This window comes from Podarcis bocagei (assembly GCF_964188305.1).
Source record: "Podarcis bocagei genome assembly, chromosome: 14".
Taxonomy (NCBI): Eukaryota; Metazoa; Chordata; class Lepidosauria; order Squamata; family Lacertidae; genus Podarcis; species Podarcis bocagei.
The window spans coordinates 30,291,157-30,310,496 of record NC_138139.1 but is presented as its reverse complement, the minus strand read 5'-3'; the positions used below and the strand labels follow the sequence as shown (position 1 = coordinate 30,310,496).

At 46.0% G+C, this 19,340-nt stretch overlaps 1 protein-coding gene across 3 annotated transcripts in view; it reads left to right on the top strand.

Annotated features, from left to right (window-relative positions):
* PDPK1 (3-phosphoinositide dependent protein kinase 1) overlaps positions 1 to 19,340 on the top strand; it is a 42,008-nt gene that overhangs the window by 14,683 nt on the left and 7,985 nt on the right. The window contains exons 13-17 of one of the 3 annotated variants that reach the window (XM_081170917.1): positions 73 to 225; positions 12,651 to 12,759; positions 13,230 to 13,321; positions 13,680 to 13,775; positions 14,971 to 15,096. In XM_081170917.1, the coding sequence (XP_081027043.1) occupies positions 73 to 225; positions 12,651 to 12,759; positions 13,230 to 13,321; positions 13,680 to 13,775; positions 14,971 to 15,096 (576 nt within the window). Of the gene's footprint in view, positions 1 to 72; positions 226 to 703; positions 1,973 to 7,104; positions 7,469 to 12,650; positions 12,760 to 13,229; positions 13,322 to 13,679; positions 13,776 to 14,970; positions 15,097 to 19,340 lie in introns of those variants that run through there. The other 2 variants (XM_081170916.1, XM_081170915.1) reach the window with 2 other exon arrangements.

Below are 19,340 nucleotides of genomic sequence, written 5' to 3'. Positions count from 1 at the left end.
TCTTGACCCTTTCTTTGAAGCTGCTGACCTGCAGCGCTGGCTTCGCTCTAAGTGCTGTGTCCTCCTCTGCAGGGGCTCTTTGCTCGCAGGCGCCAGCTGCTGCTCACTGAAGGGCCACACTTGTACTATGTGGACCCTGTCAACAAAATTCTGAAAGGAGAAATCCCTTGGTCGCTGGAACTCCGGCCGGAAGCCAAGAACTTCAAGACCTTCTTTGTTCACACAGTAAGTGACCTCTTCCTGCTGACAAGTTCTGACTTGACCGGTCCTGTTCTGTGGGCTCTTGCAGGTGTGGTATTAGCAGGGCCCATTCAGCTGCCAGTGCTTCCTGGGAGGTGCTGGAGGTGTTGAGGAAGGTGCTGGAGGTGTTAATTGGCTGTGGGATCCTTCCCCTTTTTTGAAAAATGGATCTAGAACTTCCTGAAGTAGCAGCTCCCCAGTAACACAGCTCCACACACTGATGACTCTTGTACCTTCTCAGGCCAGAGTTGGCTCACACAGCCACCCCTGCCTTTTAATAGCTCCTGCCCGTTGTCTGGTTTTTACAGTGGGAGACTTCTGATGTACAAAGTGCTGTGTGCAGCCTTCATCCCCAGGGGAGGGAGGGGAGGCCCAAGCCCATGCATTGCCTGCTGGCCTTGGTCAGCTTAATTAGGTTCTTGCTGCAGGAATGAGTAGGAACTAAACCTTTGTTTACTTGTAGCCTAACAGGACATACTACCTGATGGACCCAAGTGGGAACGCTCATAAATGGTGCAAAAAGATACACGAGGTTTGGCGACACATATACCACCAGAACACTGCGAAATGAGACTGCCCCCCCCCCAGTGCCCTGCCTCCCTCCTTGCTGCTAGAGCGCCACATGCTCCCAGCCTGAGGACTCTTCCCAGCCCAGCCTACATCCATCTCCAGGGCCAAAACTAGTTCCTTCTCTAAGGAAAAGCCCAACCAATGGAATTCAGGGTCGCTTTGCTTGCTTTTGTGCTTCTGTTGAGGCTTCCAAACACACACACACTTGCACAGCTCTCTTTGCTGCCGTGAGAGACTCCCTTGGCTTCTGCTGCAAACTGCTGACTTCAGTGTAGATGAGTTAAGCCAAGCCACGCGCACAGCCCAGATCATGTGGGGCGGGATTATTACTGTGACTTTCCGATTTTATCATGCAACTGTGTTTCGTCAGGGAGCTTTGAAACATCTCCGTGTGAGAGGCCACCATTGTTTCTGCTGCCACTTCCTCCCTTCTAGTTGGTCTCTAGTTGGTATCCAGCACTTGTAACCGCTGCTGCAAGCGGATGGATGCCCTTGCCGAACCCTTCAGGCCATGTCCAGTTGCAGGATTCTCCATGGATGGTACTTCTAATTGCATGTTTTGCAGATAGATACACTCCGGCACAGGTGGTAAGAGAGGGAAAATTTGAATGTGGCACTTAATCCTGGAAATCAAATTTCATACAATTTTAAACATGGAATTTTAATTTGATGCATTTACATGTTGAACTAAGGAGCATTAAAGTTACCAGCATGCTTTTAACTAATACTAACTGAGAGGTTGCCTAGTTAGTACCAAGCTGTATTGATGTAGTAAATAGACTCTTCACCTTTTCCGAAGAGGGGGAGGGGGAGCAAGCTGGTTCTTTCCAGGGTGGAGCACTGCAGGGGGCTGGCCTGTTGTGCCTGGGGAGAGAAGCGCGGTTGTACAACTGATGACTTGATTTGTTGTCTCTTTGTATAATGAGGTGTACAAATATATTCCTGTCTTGTTCAATGGCAAAGCGTCAGACCTTTTAGCAACTTTGAAAATATTTTACATGATTTAAATATATTTAAGCCCCTCCACTAATCAGACTAATTGTTGTGTTTATGTAAAAATGTTGATACAAAGGAGGGGAAGTGTATGGTACTTGAGTCATATCTATCAAATGTTTCATATCGTTCTTTTGTCCTTTTCCTATTAAACTGTTATGGTCAAACATTTCTTGTAACATAGCAAAGATATTGCTTTCTCACTGCAAGCATTCTTTCTCTATGGTGTGCTCTGATATCTGGGTAGCCTAAGCATTTTTGCAAGGAGGGGAACGGGTTCTTGCCCAGACACCAGTTCTCTTCCTCACCCCCCAAAAGTACTGGTACCACTTCTGTTCACTTTTCACTTGTACCGTAAGAGAGAATATTTCACTAGTGCTGAGCAAGAGGTGTCAGATTTAGGTTCCATTTTGAAGGTGAGGGTTTCTCTTGCCCTTAAAGTCAGGAGTAGACTTGGAAGTGGAGAGTGTCTGGTTGTTGCTGGAAAGAAGAGAATCCGCTCTTTTCAAAGTTCCACCAGCACAAGGTGAATAGCACTTCTGGAGCAGATGAGACTGGTGTGCTGTTATCTCTAGTTCTGTCTACAAGTTGGACCATTTTTCCTGTAAAGCTTTGACACACCCATGTGTTTGTTCATACATGCACACTGTCTGCAATAGCCATCACATGGAACATGGATGTATTCTTTTCCTGCAGCCAGGCAATGCAACCATGACTCTTAACAAGCCACCAGAAGTAGTGGAGCCAAGTAGAAGTGCTTTTGGCGGTGAGAATCCCCTTCCAACAGCTGTCAGTCATGCTGGTTATTTTTCTTCCTTCCCCCCACCCCTTGGTAAAACTGAATCCCATTGGGTGAAAGCAAGTGGCAAGTTAGCATCACACACAACTGTGTTAGATTGTCTCAGGAGAGGTGCTGGGAAGCTCCTCTCTGGAAAATGATGACACACACAGATTTGACTTCTCCCATGGATGATAATTGTTCTGCACAGTTCATCTCTCTAATGATTCAAGGAGTCTTTCTAGTAAGAAATGTCCAGCGACACGATTATGTTGGCAGAACTGCTCTGCGACTGCACCAGAGGACACATATTTCTGCTTGGCTTGCCTAAATTTGCTGGCTGCATCCTGCTGTTTACTTGGATTAAGAGGAAGCATCTCTGCCCCATTAAAAATGGTGTCCCATCTCTTCCTGTCAAGCAGTCTCTCCCAGCCTTGAGAAGAGCCAGTGGGAGGACCATAGGAACAATAGCACTAAAGGGCAATAGTCAGTTTGGACCAAGAGGGAACAGACAGGAGGAGCAGAGAAGGGAAAAGAGATCCAGTCATCTCACTTTAACAGCAGGTCTCAAGCTTCGAAAGGCAAGAGAGCGGAAATGCTGGTTCAGGTGGCTGAGTGGACACCTTTAGAGTAGGTGATAATATAATTCAAGTCTGGACTAGGGTTGAGGTATCTAGTTAACAGCACTCTCCATACTCTTGCTCTCAACTAAATCATCTCTCTTCAGCCACTTTCAGGACAAGTGCAATAGTCTTAAAAGCCGTGTTTGTCACAGTTCACACTGCTGCAGATATTAGACCTTGGGAGGCGGGTAGCATTTTGCTGCTGCATTTGACTGGATTTCTAAACTGCTTTGAGGGGTGGTTGTGGTTGTTGTTTTTACAATCAAGTGTATATAAATAAACCACACATAAGGCTGAGTATTTTGGAAAAGTTCTGTTCGAATTACCACATAGACAACACCATCAGGTATTTGGTCCATGAAGACAAGCTGGGTCTGCTAACTCGTAAAATGCTGGCACAAACCTTTTGTGCCCCAAACCCAGCCTCTGACTCTGCTTCTCACTTGCCTCAGATTCACCCATCTTCTGCATTGTGAAAGAACTAGAATTGTTTGGAAGCTTCCCATCAATTAAGGAGCAAACTAATGTGTGAAAAGCTTGTTTCAGTTTATGCAAACTTGTTTCTGAAGTCCATGAAGCTCAAAGTGAAAGTTCCAAATGGGAAGCTCTGGGTTTTTCAGGCATTAATTCTGGTTATAGAAATAAACATGAGACCTAGGTTAGTATATTCAGTGATGAATTATTTCATGGGGTAGTGATATAAATTAGCTTGGGATAGCTAATTCTTGTCTACAATTATTATAAGCAATTGCAACCTTTTGGTATGCATGGTACTTAGAAGCAAATCCCACTGAGTCTATGGGACCTACTCCCAGGTAAGTGTACATAGGAGTGCACATACTTTTAAGTGGTGATCAAGCTGAACTCTCCAATAGTAAAAGTTGTAACAATATCCAGTTTTATTGCTACTTCATAGTTACATTATAGGGGTATTTATTTCTGAGCTTTTTTCTCTTAAAAATTGAGTTCCTTCTGTTGCTGCATGATGATGCTTATGTCTGCATACTGTTTCTAATCCCAGATAATAAAACCCTCCTGTTTATTATGGTGATTGTTTCAAGTTTCAGCTTTTTTATTTCCTCATTTCTTTCTAAGTGGAAAACCTAAGAGTTGTATAACTTAAGATGCAGCAGCTTGCAGTTTCATCTCTAACACAGAGCATTTGTATTGCATGTTTAAATAAAACATATCTGCGCTTCATTCACGTTCCCAAAATAGCAAAGCAAATTTAGGTTTGGATAAGTAAACATTGCATATTCCATGGTTCAAAACTTCTGAATTCCCCTATCTGCATTACATATTGCCAGTATGGAAACTGCTGAAGAAAAACGTTGATCCATCTTTAAAGCCATGTCTTCCTGTATCAATCTGGCAATGGATTGGGAGACTCTCTCTCTCTCTCTCTCTCTCTCTCTCCCCATGTCCCACGATCCACATTGGCTTGCATCATTCACTTATTTTTCAGGAGCTGGGTAGGTGGAAGGAGGACAGTCTCCAGTTCCCAGCCCCTTTTTTGTGTGAGGGCCATGTATTGTCATATTGTGGCCCAGAGGTGGCTGCTGGGTCCTGAGTGGGAAAAGAACACACAGGCCCCATTATGCTGCATTAGAGTAAGGCTTGCAGTGTCGAACATTACTCCCCCCCCCCACCAAAGGTATTTTTAAAGCTGCTTTTTAGGTTTAAGGCTAACCTTTCAAAGAAATGAGGGCTGTAATGACCAACATCAGATCAGTGTATTCATGAGGATGCAGCCAGTGCTATATCCCCCACATAGAGGACATTTCCACCCACCCTGGCAGCAAAACACCTGCCATGTGTTATTCTGCTAACCATGAAGCCCCAAGCCAGTCCAGGCAATGTGATCCAGATCCATTTCATTTGGGGTTTAGGCCCAACTTTGGCACAAAAACTGCTTTAGTGGCCATGTATGATGATTTGTGTCAGAAGAGGAAATGTGCCGCCTCTTTCTCCTGTCTGCGACTTTCAATGCTATCAGCCATGGTATCCTCCAGGAGTGGCTGTCCAAGTTACTGGTGGTTGGCACCGCTTTCTGCATGATCATTTCCAGAGGGTGATGCTTGCGGAGTGCTCTTCGGCTCTGTGGAGCCTTCAGTGCGGGGTTCCTCAGGGTTCGATTTTATCCCCCATGCTACATGAAGCAGCTGAGGGGTTATCTGGAGTTTTGGAGTATGCTATCAGCAATATGTGGAGGACACCCAGCTGTATTCCTTTACATCTGCAGGTGAGGCAGTGGATGTGCTGCATTGTTGTCATGCCTTGGTAATGGCCTGGATGAGAGCCAACAAACTGAAGCTTAATTCCAATAAGACTGAGGCACTGTTAGTGGGCAGTTCCCTGGACCAGATGGATGGGAGGTTGCATGCTCTTGAGGGAGTTTAACTCCCTGTAAAGGAGCCGATGCACAACTTGAGGGTGCTTCTAGATCCATTGCTGTCACTTGAGGCTCAAGTGGTCTCAGTTGCACAGAGTGCCTTAGAATTATAGAATTGTAGAGTTGGAAGGGACCCTGAGGGTAATCTAGTCCAACCCCCTGCAATGCTGGAATATGTAGGTGTCCCATATGAGGATCAAACCCAGGACCTTGGCATTAGCAGCACCATGCTCTAACCATCAGCTTAGACTGGTGGCCCAGCTGCACCCCTGTCTGGACAGGAATAGCCTAAGTTCAGTTGATTATGCTCTGGTAACCTCTAGGTTAGATTACTGCAATGTGTTATAGGCAGGGCTGCCTCTGAAGATGGTTCGAAAATGTCAGTGGGCACAGAATTCAGGAGTCAGGTTGTTCACCAGGACAATATGTTTTGAGCACATAACACTGATCCTTTCCCAACTACCAGTAAGCTTCCAGGCCCAATTCAAAGTGCTGGTTTTGACCTATAACGCCTTAAAAACTACTCAGGACCTCAAGGATATGAATTTCTGATATGAACTGAGGCCCTTTGTGTGCCTCCTTTGTGAGAGGCCCAGAGGGTGGCAACATAAGAAGAGGCCTTTTCTGTAGAGGCTCCCCCTTTATGTTTTGTGCCTTCGTTACTGTTAAGTTGTGGGTGAACATATCAGACGACACAGCGATTCTTCAAACAGCTCTTGTTTATTCACAGGCCAGAACAGAACTGAACTGAAGGGTTCAGCCAGCCTGCTTATATAGAGCTGCACTACAACACAACAGTAACTACTTTCTGTAACTATCCAATCACTGAATGTCACTTTCAAACTCTTATTTGCATATGTGGACCTGAGTGAAAACTATCTACAGTATCCCCCTGCTGGCCCAGGGTGAAAACTTCAGTACATAACACTTACAGATTACTAGGTGCCAGGCAAAAACATTCCTCTTCTCCCAGGCCTTTGGCTGATTGATCCAAGGTCTTTAAAAATCTGTTGGGGGGGGTGTTATTGTATTTTGTTTACTGCTATGTTACGTCCTATTCTGCTATAAACTGCCCTGTAAGCCTAAAATGAAGGGCGGTACAGAAATTCAATTTAACTAAATAAATGTGGGCATAGTGTTGGTATTGACATGCCCCCCGCTTCGCCCGCAAACTCAGGCACGGAGGCGGGAGAGTACAGCGCTTCCTGCGCGAACGGTCTCCTGGCAGACATAGAGCTCCCGCTCCCCCCCCCCCGCCCTCCATCGGCGCGGAAGAAGAGGAGACCAGGCGAGGCGGAGGTTGGATGATAAAAGCGGCCGGCAGGCAAAGAGTTAATCAGCGCCTCCGCCCCTCTTCCCGCTGGCGCACCCAACAAGCAGAAGCAGCCCGCAGAAGGGGCGGGGCCGCTCCGCCCTCACTTCCGGACGGCAGGGGGGCGGAACCACATCGCCGCCGCACATGCGCTCTCGGAGAGCCTGCCGGGACAGCGGCCCGGAGGGGACGCCTTTCGAGAGCGGACCTTCCGGCGCGCAGCCAGGATGGCGGCGGAGGGCTCCTGCGAGCTGCCGGTGGTGCCGGCGGCAGGGCTTGGCCTGTCCGGGGCTCCCTCCGCCTCCTGCCGGCGCTGCAGCAGCAGCTCCAGTTCGTCGTCGTCGTCCTTCTCCTCGCCTTCGTCGTCCTCCTCGTCGTCGTCGTGCGGGGGCTGCCTCGCTCCCCCGGCACCTCCCGTCGCGGGCGGCGTGCCCGGGAAATGGGTCCGGCTGAACGTGGGCGGCACCTGCTTCCTCACCACCCGGCAGACGCTCTGCAGGGACCCCAAAAGCTTCCTTTTCCGCCTCTGCCAGGCCGACCCGGACCTCGACTCCGACAAGGTGAGGGGACGCCGCCGCCGCATTCTGCAGGTGCTCCGGGGACAGGCCGGGCGAGGACCCCATAGCTTGGCCGCCCCACCGCGGGCACTAGGCTGGAGGGCCCCCGCTTTGCTGCCCCGGTTCCTCCCGGAGTGCCGGGCCTCTGCGTGAGAAAGCCGCTCAGGCCACCTGTGTCAGCGGCTCCGTCGTTACTGTGAAAGAGACGCCCACCGTCAGGTTCCCGCTCTTTTCTGGTCGGTTACCCGGGAGGTTGGCCGCCTTTTCTCCCGCATCTAGGCAGGCAACTTTTAAGTGTTGAGCATGTATAATTAGTATGCATTGAGCACAGTAGGACTTGCTTCCGAGGAAACACGCATAGGGTTACACTGCGAGTTCACGAGGGATCCACACTTGTCTTGAGCAGAGGGTGTGGAGCAACGGGGTTGAAGGGAGATCTCAGTGCCAGCTCAAAGCATCATGCTGCCTGACGTGGAGCACCAGCCGTAGCCCCCTTTCTATAAAAGGAACCCTTCCTATGCCCGTGCAAAGCCCACCTGGGCCTCAATGGGCATGCTGCTGGTCCCTAGGCATACTGCAAGTGAGAGACTCCAGTACTGAAGTGCTGGGCCCCACCAAAGCCCACAAGTCTTGAAAATGTGAGAAGTTTTCAGTTTATCAGAACTCTCTAGCAAGCAAGATATTAACACAAAGGAAGGTTTTATGATGATAATAATAATAATTTATTATTTATACCCCGCCCATCTGGCTGGGCCTCCCCAGCCACTCTGGGCGGCTTCCATAATTATGAGGGAAAATCAAACCCAAATATAGTTGCTGTGGCCAGCTGGTTGGTCTCGGTTCCAGCTTGGAGATCCAGGCCAAACGGGTCCATCCTAGGGGCTACATGAACCAGGTGACCCACCTGGGATTATGTCCTCATGATTTGAGAAAATAAAGCCTGACTTGTAACCCTAACGTTTCTAACACCCTAGACAAAAGACAGATTTCTTAGGCAGAACAGATGTAACAAGACATGGTAGTATTATTTCACTTGTAAATCTAGGAGGGCCATCAAAGGTTATCTGATCCAACTTACTGTTGATGTAGAAAATCAGCTTTGGGAAAGAGACTGTATTTCTTGAGAGTCACTCTAAAAGGCTTGTTCAAAACAGCTTTGTCTCCGGGCTTCTTTTAGTAGATTGAAGGTTCTCTTGTTTTACCCAGGGGGGACCTATGATTCTCCAAATGCTGGTGGACTCTGACTTCCATCATCCATGGCTGGCAGCAGGAGCTAATGGGGGTTGGAGTCCAATGACATCTGCAGAACACCAGATTAGCAAAGGCTGCTCTAGACTCTGCATACCTGGGTTCTCCTTGACTTCTCTTCACCAGACAGGTTCCTCTTCTCTGGGGCAGGGATGCCAACTTGAATCAAATATTTGGGGAGGGGGGCAGGTAAGCTCCAGTCATTTGAATGGCGATGCCCATCAACTTTAGCCCCCCCAAAATATATTTTATTGGGGAGGCCGAAGAAGACCTTGGCCCCTAGAAGTTGGCTCCTTTTCTCTGGAGTAAAGTTGTTATTCTCTCTTCTGGTTGGACTCAGAGATGAAGGCAACATGCAGAAAGTCTGCTCCCAACAGACTAACTCAGGAATAGCTAACTTGGTGTCCTCCTTATGTTGGACTGTGACATGCTTCAGCGCCAGCCAGCATGACAAATGGTCAGGGAAGGTGGGAGTTGTACTTCAGCAACAACTGGAAGGCACCATGTTGGTTGCTCCTGGACTTGAATAAGGAAACTTCAAAGGGGTTGTGAAACGTGGATTTTAAGCTTTAATGCAAATGTGACACCTCTTTTTGCATTTCATTTCCATATGATCTCACTGTTTGTATTTCTTTCTCTACACCTATGTAGCAATGGCATGCAATGTATCTGATGAGGTAGATGCTAGTCCATAAAAGCTTACAGTCTTCATAGTGTCCATGGCTGCTTAGTTAATTGTTAAGTGTGCCTTGGCAGTGGTCAGATTGCACTCCAGTCCTGAAAGATTCACTTGGCATATAGCTTAAGCTTGCTTTTAATGACTCAAGTGAGCTGCCTCTCCTTGCCCTTTAGTTCCTGATAACGCCCCTTGTGTATTGCCTCAGAGTGCAAGTCTGAACTTGCCTAGATCATGTTGTTTATCGATGCTGGTTCTTACTTAACTTTTTAAATATTCATTGAAAAAATAGAGTAGCTACTTTCATAAACAGTGGGCATACACTAAGAAAATCAGACTGTCAAAACAGCTGTCTCCCAGTATGTCTTGCCATATTTGCTCATGAGACAGTTGTAGGAGGGGGAGAGAGACCACCTTTCAGGTTGCTCCTACTGGCATAAGTACTGCCAAGCAAAAAACAATTTCTCATGTCAATATGATCCTAGTATGTCAGTTTCTCAGGTAAGCTATTTCCACAGTTTCCCCCCCACTGTAGTCTTTTCCATTGCTTGGCTAATTCTAGCCACACTACCACAAGCATAATAGTAATCAGATCCTTATGGAGCAAATATTTATTAGGTCAGTTGAGTAAGCTCAGCAGTGCAAGATTACAGTCTACTCAGATTTGTTTTCTGATAAGAATAGAGCTGTGCTCTTGATTGTGCTCTTTAATCATGGGGTCAGCAAAATCCAGTGCTGCTGGACCTCACATTGTACACCTCTGTGCCAAACTCTGCTTTCTAACTTTAGAACTGTGGCAAGCCTGTAATGAAGTGGGGGAAAGAGCTGGATAGATTCTCATGGATCCATGGTTTTTACATGAAGGTGCCTCAAATCCACTATCAAACCAATGCTTATATCTTTGTCCATGGGCTGCTCCATAAAATCACAGTTCATCATGGTGCCAGAAATTAGACCCATGGTAAAACTCATTCAGTTCCAAGAAAAGCCATTTCCAGGTCTCATGTTTTTGCTAGTGGTGCAAAGACTCACCAGAATTGTGAGTTTTGCAATGCAGATGTTGCATACTTAGAGAGATAATTTGCATCCTCAAAACCCATCCATCCACAAGTAGGCTGTATATTTATTGTAAGATACCAATCAATGCAACAGGACCTGGATCCTTCAGTGTGGATCTTCACAGCATGGACTGAGAGCACCAAAAAATTTATTGGCCTGAAGTTTGCAACAAGAATGCAAAAGACCTTGTAGCATCGTGCTACAAATATTGTATGTTATGTCCTGGAAGTACCAGAACAGACACTGAATTGGTAAGCCATGAATATCCAGAGTGGGATTTGAGTTTACATTTAATCATTAAATGGATCCATCAGGATCTGGCCATCAGAAATGGGCTGTGTACAGCAACAAGAAGCTGATTTTTGTAGTGAGTAACCAGAGGAGTGAACTATAATGATAAGACAAAGGTGGTCAAGGGTTCTATTTGTAAAAAAAAAAAGATGTATGAAGATCAGTGCTTCTTCATTCCCAGTTTTTTTGCACCACAAGCATCACGTAGTATTAGTTTTACAATTTTATAATGTTCATTGTCTTTTGATAGTGAATTTGGGGCATTTTCATGTAAAAATGTTGTCTGATGTTTCTCTGTATTCCTATGGGCATTTATTAAAAATACTTATATACCACTATTTCATAGGAAAAAAATCAAAGCAGTTTACAAAGCTCAAATGAATAGGCCACAAACACGACCTGAGCACAGCAGCAGCAGCAGCACTCTCCCTTTTGGGTTTCCCTCCAACTGAGCTTCAGAGACATAGCACCTCTGACAGCGGAGGTGGAGCATAGCCATTGTGGCTAGTAGCCATTGGTTGCCATATCTTCCATGAATTTCTCCGATCCTTTTTAAAAGCCGTTCAAGTTGGTGGTCATCACTACTTCTTGCAGGAGTAAATTCTGTAGTTTAACTATGTGCTGTGTGAAGAAGTCCTTCCTTTTTTCTTTTTAAAAAATCCTAGTGGAAATTCAGTTCTTGTGATTTCCTTTATTTTAGTGTTGTTTTTGCATTTTCACTTTTATTTATTATTATTGTCACAACATCCATATTTCTATATCAAGGAAAAATGAATGAAAAGTCCTTCGTTTTGTCTGTTCTAAATCTTCAAAAGTTCAACCTGTTGTGTGGCCCTGAGTCTTGAGGGAGGGAGAGGTTTCTGTACACCATGCATAATTTTATACACTTCTGCCATATCCCCCCCAACTCATTTCCCCCTCTAAATATTATAAATTGCAAATATTGAAGCCAGTGTAATAAAAACAAATAATATCAGGGCAAATTTAATAATTGGAACCACCCCTATGGGAAAGCACAATAACAAAATTGTCGTTCAGGAAAATGCTGTGAGCCTTGATTGGATGGTGAATTTTTGTGTTCAGCTCATAAAAATAAAGTGAATTCAAAGGGCTCTGGCAACCTTCTACAAAATCATATTTCTGTACAGGTGTGTAACAAAATACCTTTTAAGCCCCTTGGATGTTTTATTAAGCAGCCACTCTTCTTGACAGAAGGAGGAGATTTTTGCTGATTTCCTGTTCGGTTCCTTTTGCCTTCCAAAAATCTGCTCCATTTGATTGAGGGACCCACCAGAACCTTTGGGTAGGGGAGATTGCTGGGGTCTGCAGGGAGAATTGGAGAAAGCCCTCTTCCTGCAATGGATACCTCAACTCAGTCAGAGCGCATTTTATGAACTGTAGGGACCATTCATTACATTTCTAAGCCTGGATCTAACCCAGAGATTTGAGGGCTTTATTGCTTTGGTTGCAATTTTAGGTTTATTATTTAGTATAAAGATCATAACTACTGGTTGAATAAAATGGATGGTTCTCATTTGGATAAACGTTATTAAGCTTTTCTTACCCCACATTAATACTGATTGTCATTTGAGCCAAATTATTAATTTTCACAGTCCCTTGCGGTAATTGATTAGAGATTAGAAACCAGCTGAGCAGTAGCTCTGTTTCACAATTAAGACCTTCATACTGAAGCTCTGATTATTCATTAATGCGGTGCACTGAATCCATGGTGGAAGCTTCTGGTTTATGACATGGATGAGGGTATGTCAGGGTTGGAATGTCAGGATCTCTGTGGGGTCTCACACTAATTTAATCTGGTATTTTAATTTAGTTGGCTGATCTGGGAATAGGATGGCTTAAGTGTGATAAGACAATTTCTATATAAATAAGTAACACACATATTTTAATTAGGATGAAACAGGTGCCTACTTAATAGACAGAGATCCAACCTACTTTGGACCGGTGTTGAATTATCTCCGACACGGGAAACTGGTTATCAATAAAGACCTCGCAGAGGAAGGTATGTTTTGCTGTTTAGGATAACTGCTTTAATGTTTGATCACAGCTGTGAAAAATCACTTTGGGTGTACAGTAATTGGTTTCACATATGCAAAGCATGGCAGCCTGTTTGGGCTGGGCTAGTTTGTAGCATTGCTCTGCAACTTGCAGTGGCCTTCAGATCTTGAGACCTGAATGATCCTTTAGATACCAGGTTCCAGCACCTGAAGTGCTGTGAGGTCACTGTTTTGGGGAGGTTGTTGGCTGGTGCGTGACCTTCCTGGAACACTCTCCTTACTCCTGGGCTTTCTCTTTCTGCTTTGGTCTTGGAGCAGAGGCCCTGCCTCATCCTGACCAGGGCAGTGCTTCAGAGGGACACTCTGCTGCTTGGCCATGCAGTGCCTCTCAGGGCCTGTTTGTGACACAGACTTTCTCACAAGTAGCTGGAGTTTTATGAGGCCCTCTTTTGACTTTGTGTTCCCCTCCAATCAGGTGTGCTTGAAGAAGCTGAATTCTACAACATCACATCCTTAATCAAACTTGTAAAGGACAAAATAAGGGAACGAGACAGCAAAATCTCACAGGTAGGACCTGCTAGTTTTTTAAAAATTGATTTGTTTTTGAGGTAGCCTTGGCTTGACTTCATTTCAGAATGTGTGGCTGTGTTTGGTGCCCAAACTGAGGGAATTATGAGAAGTGGCTTCTGGTGGTATCAGATGCCCTTTTTCCTTCCGTGAGTGAAATGTTTGTGCTTGTGGCAATGCCAAAAGGGAGGAGGGCAGCAGAGAGATCTCAGCAGAGGCTGAGGCAAGTGGCTTTTTTGCACTCTGGAGCTCAATGGTAACGGAGAAGGGACTCGTTTGGAAGACATGATGGTTGAAACCAGTGGCCATTCTTGGCCTGCTTCATCTTTCAGCTGTCTCTCTGTGTTTTTCACCAAAGGTGCCAGTCAAGCACGTTTACAGGGTGCTGCAGTGCCAGGAAGAGGAGTTGACTCAGATGGTCTCCACCATGTCTGATGGCTGGAAATTTGAGCAGGTAAGAGAACGGGAAGCAAACACTTCAATCTTTCAAGGACCATACAAACAAACAAAAAAGCAGAGGAGTGTGAGGGTTGGAATAATTGTGGGTGTTGTGGGCTTGGGTCCTGGAATGGTCAGGAAACTCAGACAAATGTTTGCTCTTTTACAGCAGTTTGCCTGGTTGCTCAAAGTGTGTCACATATTAACTCTAGTTTTTTCTTAAAGTAACTCTGTAGAGAAGGTCAATATCATTATTTCCCTACTGGGAATAAGCCTTTGGATGTGCCACTGAGCTTGTGCCTTAGGAGATGCTTGATTTGCAGCTTATACTCTCAGCCTGTTGCACCTTCTTGGCATTTCCATGGGAAATCACACAGCAGGCACGAAGCACTTCATTCCTCCAGCACTGTGCCATGTGGCCATTTCAAGGCAAAGATCCATTTGCTCCACTTTTTATGTAGAGAGCTCTTGGAAACATAGTCCTCTGGGATTAACTGGTGGTGATATGAACACTGTTACACACAAAAAACAGCTAAAAATTAGAAATTCTTGTAACTGGGCTCTAAACTGTAGCCATGTAGTTATGTTTGTCCACCAAGATGCCATGTCAGTGCCAGTGCTTCAGATCCTGCCATCAGTATTGCAGTACTGATCAGATCACTGGTATTTGTTTGTACAAGCACCGCAGCTCTCTGTGGTGGAAGATTCTCAGTTAATGGAGATTTGGAGAGCAGGAGGAATCAAGCAAAATCTTTTTGGCTCAGAACTGTCCCTCAACAGGCACTAGCTCTCCAAGAGCAAAGAAGAGTGTGGAATCCCCACAACTCTGTTTCTGGGCCTGTATTTTGTACATCCATTGTGGATGGCTCTAGGCCTGCAGTCTTCCTTCTGTGCAACATTCTAGGAGTTTCACAGCTGTGTGTTTACACAGTCAGTGCTCTGTGTGGTCAGGACTGCTTACACTCCCTGTGAAACACTGACGCCTCCTATCTGCACAATGCCACACTCTCCTGCCTGAGCATGAATTATAGGAAGGGACAGGGGCCACTCTTAATGTTAGATGCCCCTTGTGGGAACAGGAAGGAGAGAGCTCCACCTTTATTTAATAGCCCAGAATGTTGACTGTCAGAGCTTTGGTTGTAATCCCTTATTAAGTTCTGTCTGAAGCACAAGAACAGCCCCCCTCAGTTGTCTCTCTTTCCCACCTCCAGCTAGTCAGCATTGGATCTTCCTATAACTATGGGAATGAAGACCAGGCCGAATTCCTTTGTGTTGTTTCCAAGGAGCTGCACAACACCCCTTATGGCACGGCCAGTGAGCCCAGCGAAAAGGCAAAGGTGAGTCATCTTCAGGGTGGAGCAAGGCCCAGCTGCTGCCTTCCTCTGCCATCAAAGGTTGTTTGCCAGTTGCTACTAAGAAAGGAGCTTGCTTGGGTATCCTCTGCCCACCCTTTCTCAGGTGTCCAAGCACAAGACACACATGAGCACACTGAGCAGTTGTGGAAAAAGGAGGCTCCAACATCACACCTCTTCTGCAGGAGCTACAGTAAACCAGCCTTGGGTGTGATAGAGCACTGAGGTGCCTTCATAAGCCATTTTAGGCTTCTGTCCATTTTATTGCTGTTAAACTCAACTGTATGAAGATACCCTGCCCCATGCAAAAAGAATCTGTGATGGTTATGGATGTCTAATCCTCAAACACCCAACTCCCAAAGAGCAGCTAAACCTTTTTCTGGAAAATGACAGGTGCTATTCTAGGTGTGCCTGCATCTGGGTGCAACCCAAAAAACACAGACGCACCCACCAACACGGAAACCTTCATTTATTGCAACCAAAAAATAAAGGCATATAAATCACATTTCAGTGTCAAGGCTAATTTATGTATGCCAACACAGGCATGCCTTGTTGGCCTGAATATAAGCCACACTTTCCCCCCAATTTCCGACCGTGAAAAGTGTGGCTTATATTTGCGACCTTACGGTATGCAGCCAGGAGTGCAAGGCAAACAGCGGCAGGAATGCGGCAAAGTAGTGCTCGCCCTGCACGTAGTTCCCCGTCCTCTCCCCCAGGACCAGGAAGGGAGAGAATGAGGAAGGGGAAAGGCCGCTGGCAATGCAGCGCAGCTCCCCCCTGCCCAGTATGCAACCAGAAGCAGCAAGGATGGGAGCAGCATATATTCAAGTATATTTTCTTTCCCCCCCCCCCTCCAATTTTAAAGGTGCAGCTTATATTTGGGTGCAGCTTATATTCGGGCCAATACGGTATATAGACTTGCAGGTGCTTTTGATTATGATTCTAACACACCCATAACTCTAAGCTGGAGAATTTAAGATGCCCTGTGTTGGGAGAAGGAAAGGTAGGGAATCCCATGACTTCGGGGTTCTCTTTCTCTCCAGTTTCCAACTTGAGGTACCCAAAGTTTCATGGCCTTAAATCCAGCAAAAGCTTTCCTTGTGAGTGCAGGGTGAAAGAGGCAAAGTGGAGCTCTGAGGAATTCCCCCCACCTACACAATTCAAAGACTCGCTGCTGAAATACACTTTTAGTGAAACTTGATCAATAATGTCAATGATATTCTTACTTTCGAAAAAGTGGTGAGAGTCCGGTGTGTGACTAACATCTCCTGTCCTGGGGCCAACGTGGAGCCCAATTCTGGCTGTCTTAGCCCCCCTGAGTTAAACAATCCCTTGATCTACTCCTAGCTTTTCCATAAATCATGGCGAGAAATTTCCCTCTGGCCTGAGAAAGCACTCTGCTGACAGGACTATAATTAGAGGCCCTGCCCTTGGTTGCCAGTGTTATTGTCTGGCTGCTTTGCTGCGGTTAAAATCAGGATGTCTGCATTCATGTCATGGGGCATCCAATAGAGACAAAAGGGTCAGAATTCCGGGGGGTGGGGGAAAGAAAGGCAAAGGGGCATATGTCCTAAGATTCATCAGGCCTATGCCAGGCTACAGTCGACTGAGATGAACCAAGGTTCTGGTGTCATACCATCCTTGCATAATTGTTAATTAACACAGTTGTGCCATGGGCATAAGTTAATGCCAGCCCTCTCTGCACATTTTTCATTGAGTTTTCAACATAAAATACAATGAAAGCAAACTAAGCAAAAGAAGATAAATAGGCACACAAAAGAAGACAATAAAGAAGTAGAAAGAGATGAGGAGAAGAAGAAGAAAATAAAAGGTTCTCTATCATAATTATATATTGACCTTTATTCCACACACAAACGGGTGAACCCTCCCAGCTCTTACATGGGAGCTTCCCCCTCTTCCCCCAGCCTCCCTCCCTGGGATATCCTCTCTGCGCTGGGCCCTTCATCTTCCATCCATCTGCACCTTTTTAAATGAAGCTGCTGCTGCTGTTGTCCAAGAAGCTGGCAAACAGTGTGCCAGGCAGCTTGGAAGCAAATGTGTGATTTCTGTCTCACTGTCCTATTTCACTCTCTACCTTATGCTTTCCCTTGGCCTTTGGCTTTGTAAACAGACAGCCAGATTGTAGAGTGATTGTTTCTGAAGGTGCAAATGATGTGCCAGATGCTATAGTGATGTTCAGAAAGATCTAAGCTTCAAGATCCTTGCATGAACTCCTGAATTAATGAAGAGGGCACAGACAGAAGCAAGGTCTTTTGTGTTCATCTGGCACTCTTGCATTGTGTGGCATTTGCATGCTAGAGAGAAGTGGCCATGCTAGGATTTATGCCTGTTGAGAAGGAGGAAGATGATGTTGGAGTTGGGTGAATTAGTAAAGGTGCAGGGCAGAGCCCGCAGACACAAGGAAGCCCAGCTTCTTGCATCTTCACTATGACTTCCAGTCATAGTTCAACAAGACCTCTGGCACACGAGGTGGAATCCAGGTGTCCTTGCAGGCATTGGGTGCTCTCCAGCTCACACCCTGCAGAGCAGCTGCTAACCAGCTAAGAAACTGTTTGGATGTTTATCAGGAAAGGTTGTATGGGGGTGGGGTGATGGTGGCTGGGACACAGGGCAAAGGGACAGTTCTTTTGAACAGAGAGGTAGCTCTTATGCACATCCTTAAGAGTTTGCTTTTAAATATATCAACAAAAAAACAACTCGGGCTCCCATGCCCAATTAAATCTTGATTAACCAAAAAAGTTGGTTGGGGGAAGTTAGACAAAAGGAAGAGGGAATATGGAATTACAGCATCTGAGCCAGACACCCTGAAAGTTACTAAACTGCTTTCACATGAAAGCACATAAATCAGAAATACTGTTTTTGGTCTGTGGACGAAAGTTCAATTTCCAGTGTTTCCAGACTAGTAATGTTTAGCCACCAAAAGGTGGGATTTGACCGTAAACTATTTGCCTCTTCTGGATGTGAAACCTATGGGATGGTAACCAGTGACTTACTCTAGTGCAAGGTGAGACACTCTGTTTTCAACACACCCACCTATTGCAGCCCTGTGTGCCATGTCCCTTGCTGTGCCAGAGGGTCCTTGACACTGGATATGGGTGTTTTGCTGCTGCTTGGCAGCTTGACAGCTGTTTTCAGTGGTGGTTTGCCCTCTTCACACTGTGGTGGCTTTTTCCTTGCGTTGTAGCTGCTCTTCCAACGATTGACTGGCTGGCTGGCTGCGCTGTTGGATTGCTTCTGGGATCAACTCACAGAAGACTCTTCTGGGTCACCCTTCACAATTCAGGGTCTGGCTTGGCCAGAAGTCTCTTGCTAAGACAAATCCAGGCCAGACTTTTCCGGATCTCTTTCCTGGATCTCCTTGTGTAGGGCAGCTGTTGAAGTGAATGGGCCAGTTGTCCAAAGATCACCAAGCAGAAGCCTTGAATCCTCTCTCAGGCAGCCTGGGGACGTTTGTACTTTACTCACCTTGCACTCTTTTCTTTTCCTTTCCTTCCTGCTCTTTGCACTTGCTTCATGAAACTCAGAGTGAAGACGAAGAGACGGATTACGATATGAATGACTCAGATTAAGTGTGAATGCCATGGTGAGCACTAGGACTTCACCCACCTGCCTGTCCTCCCTCTGGCCTCTCCCACTGGTGCATCTTGTTTTGTGTTTGTAGTTGCTGCCTTGACCTCGTTGCCGGGTAGCCGTAGGCCCCTAGACTGCCTAGTGGTCCACTTGTGTGTTGGCTCCTTTACTTCCTGCTGCTGTTGGTCCTCTTCAGAGGAAATGTGTTTTTGTGGCTCTTCTCACAGGGAGGAAAGCAAGACTCCACCCATCTGCTTTTCACTTTAGAAAACCAGGGGAAGGTAGGGGCCAAAAGGTCTGAGCCAGGTTGCCTTCCTATGATGGCCACAGACTTTGGGTTGCTTGCTCTTTTCTTTTTTTAACTAGTACGCCTTCAGGAATTCCGGATTGCATGCCATGAAACATTGTCTTCAATCAGATGTCTACAATTGCTTTCTCTTTGAGTTTGGGTGCATCTCATCTGCTATGAGAGCAGGGGAAACAAATTGGAAAGAACTCTGTGTTTGTGGAGAAAGTGGATAGAGTTTCTTTCTCCCTCCTAATACTAGAATTCAGAGGGGTCATCAAGGAAGCTGCATGCTGGAAGATTCGGGATAGAGAAAAGGAAGTGCTTCCTAACACAGTGCACACTCCTGCAA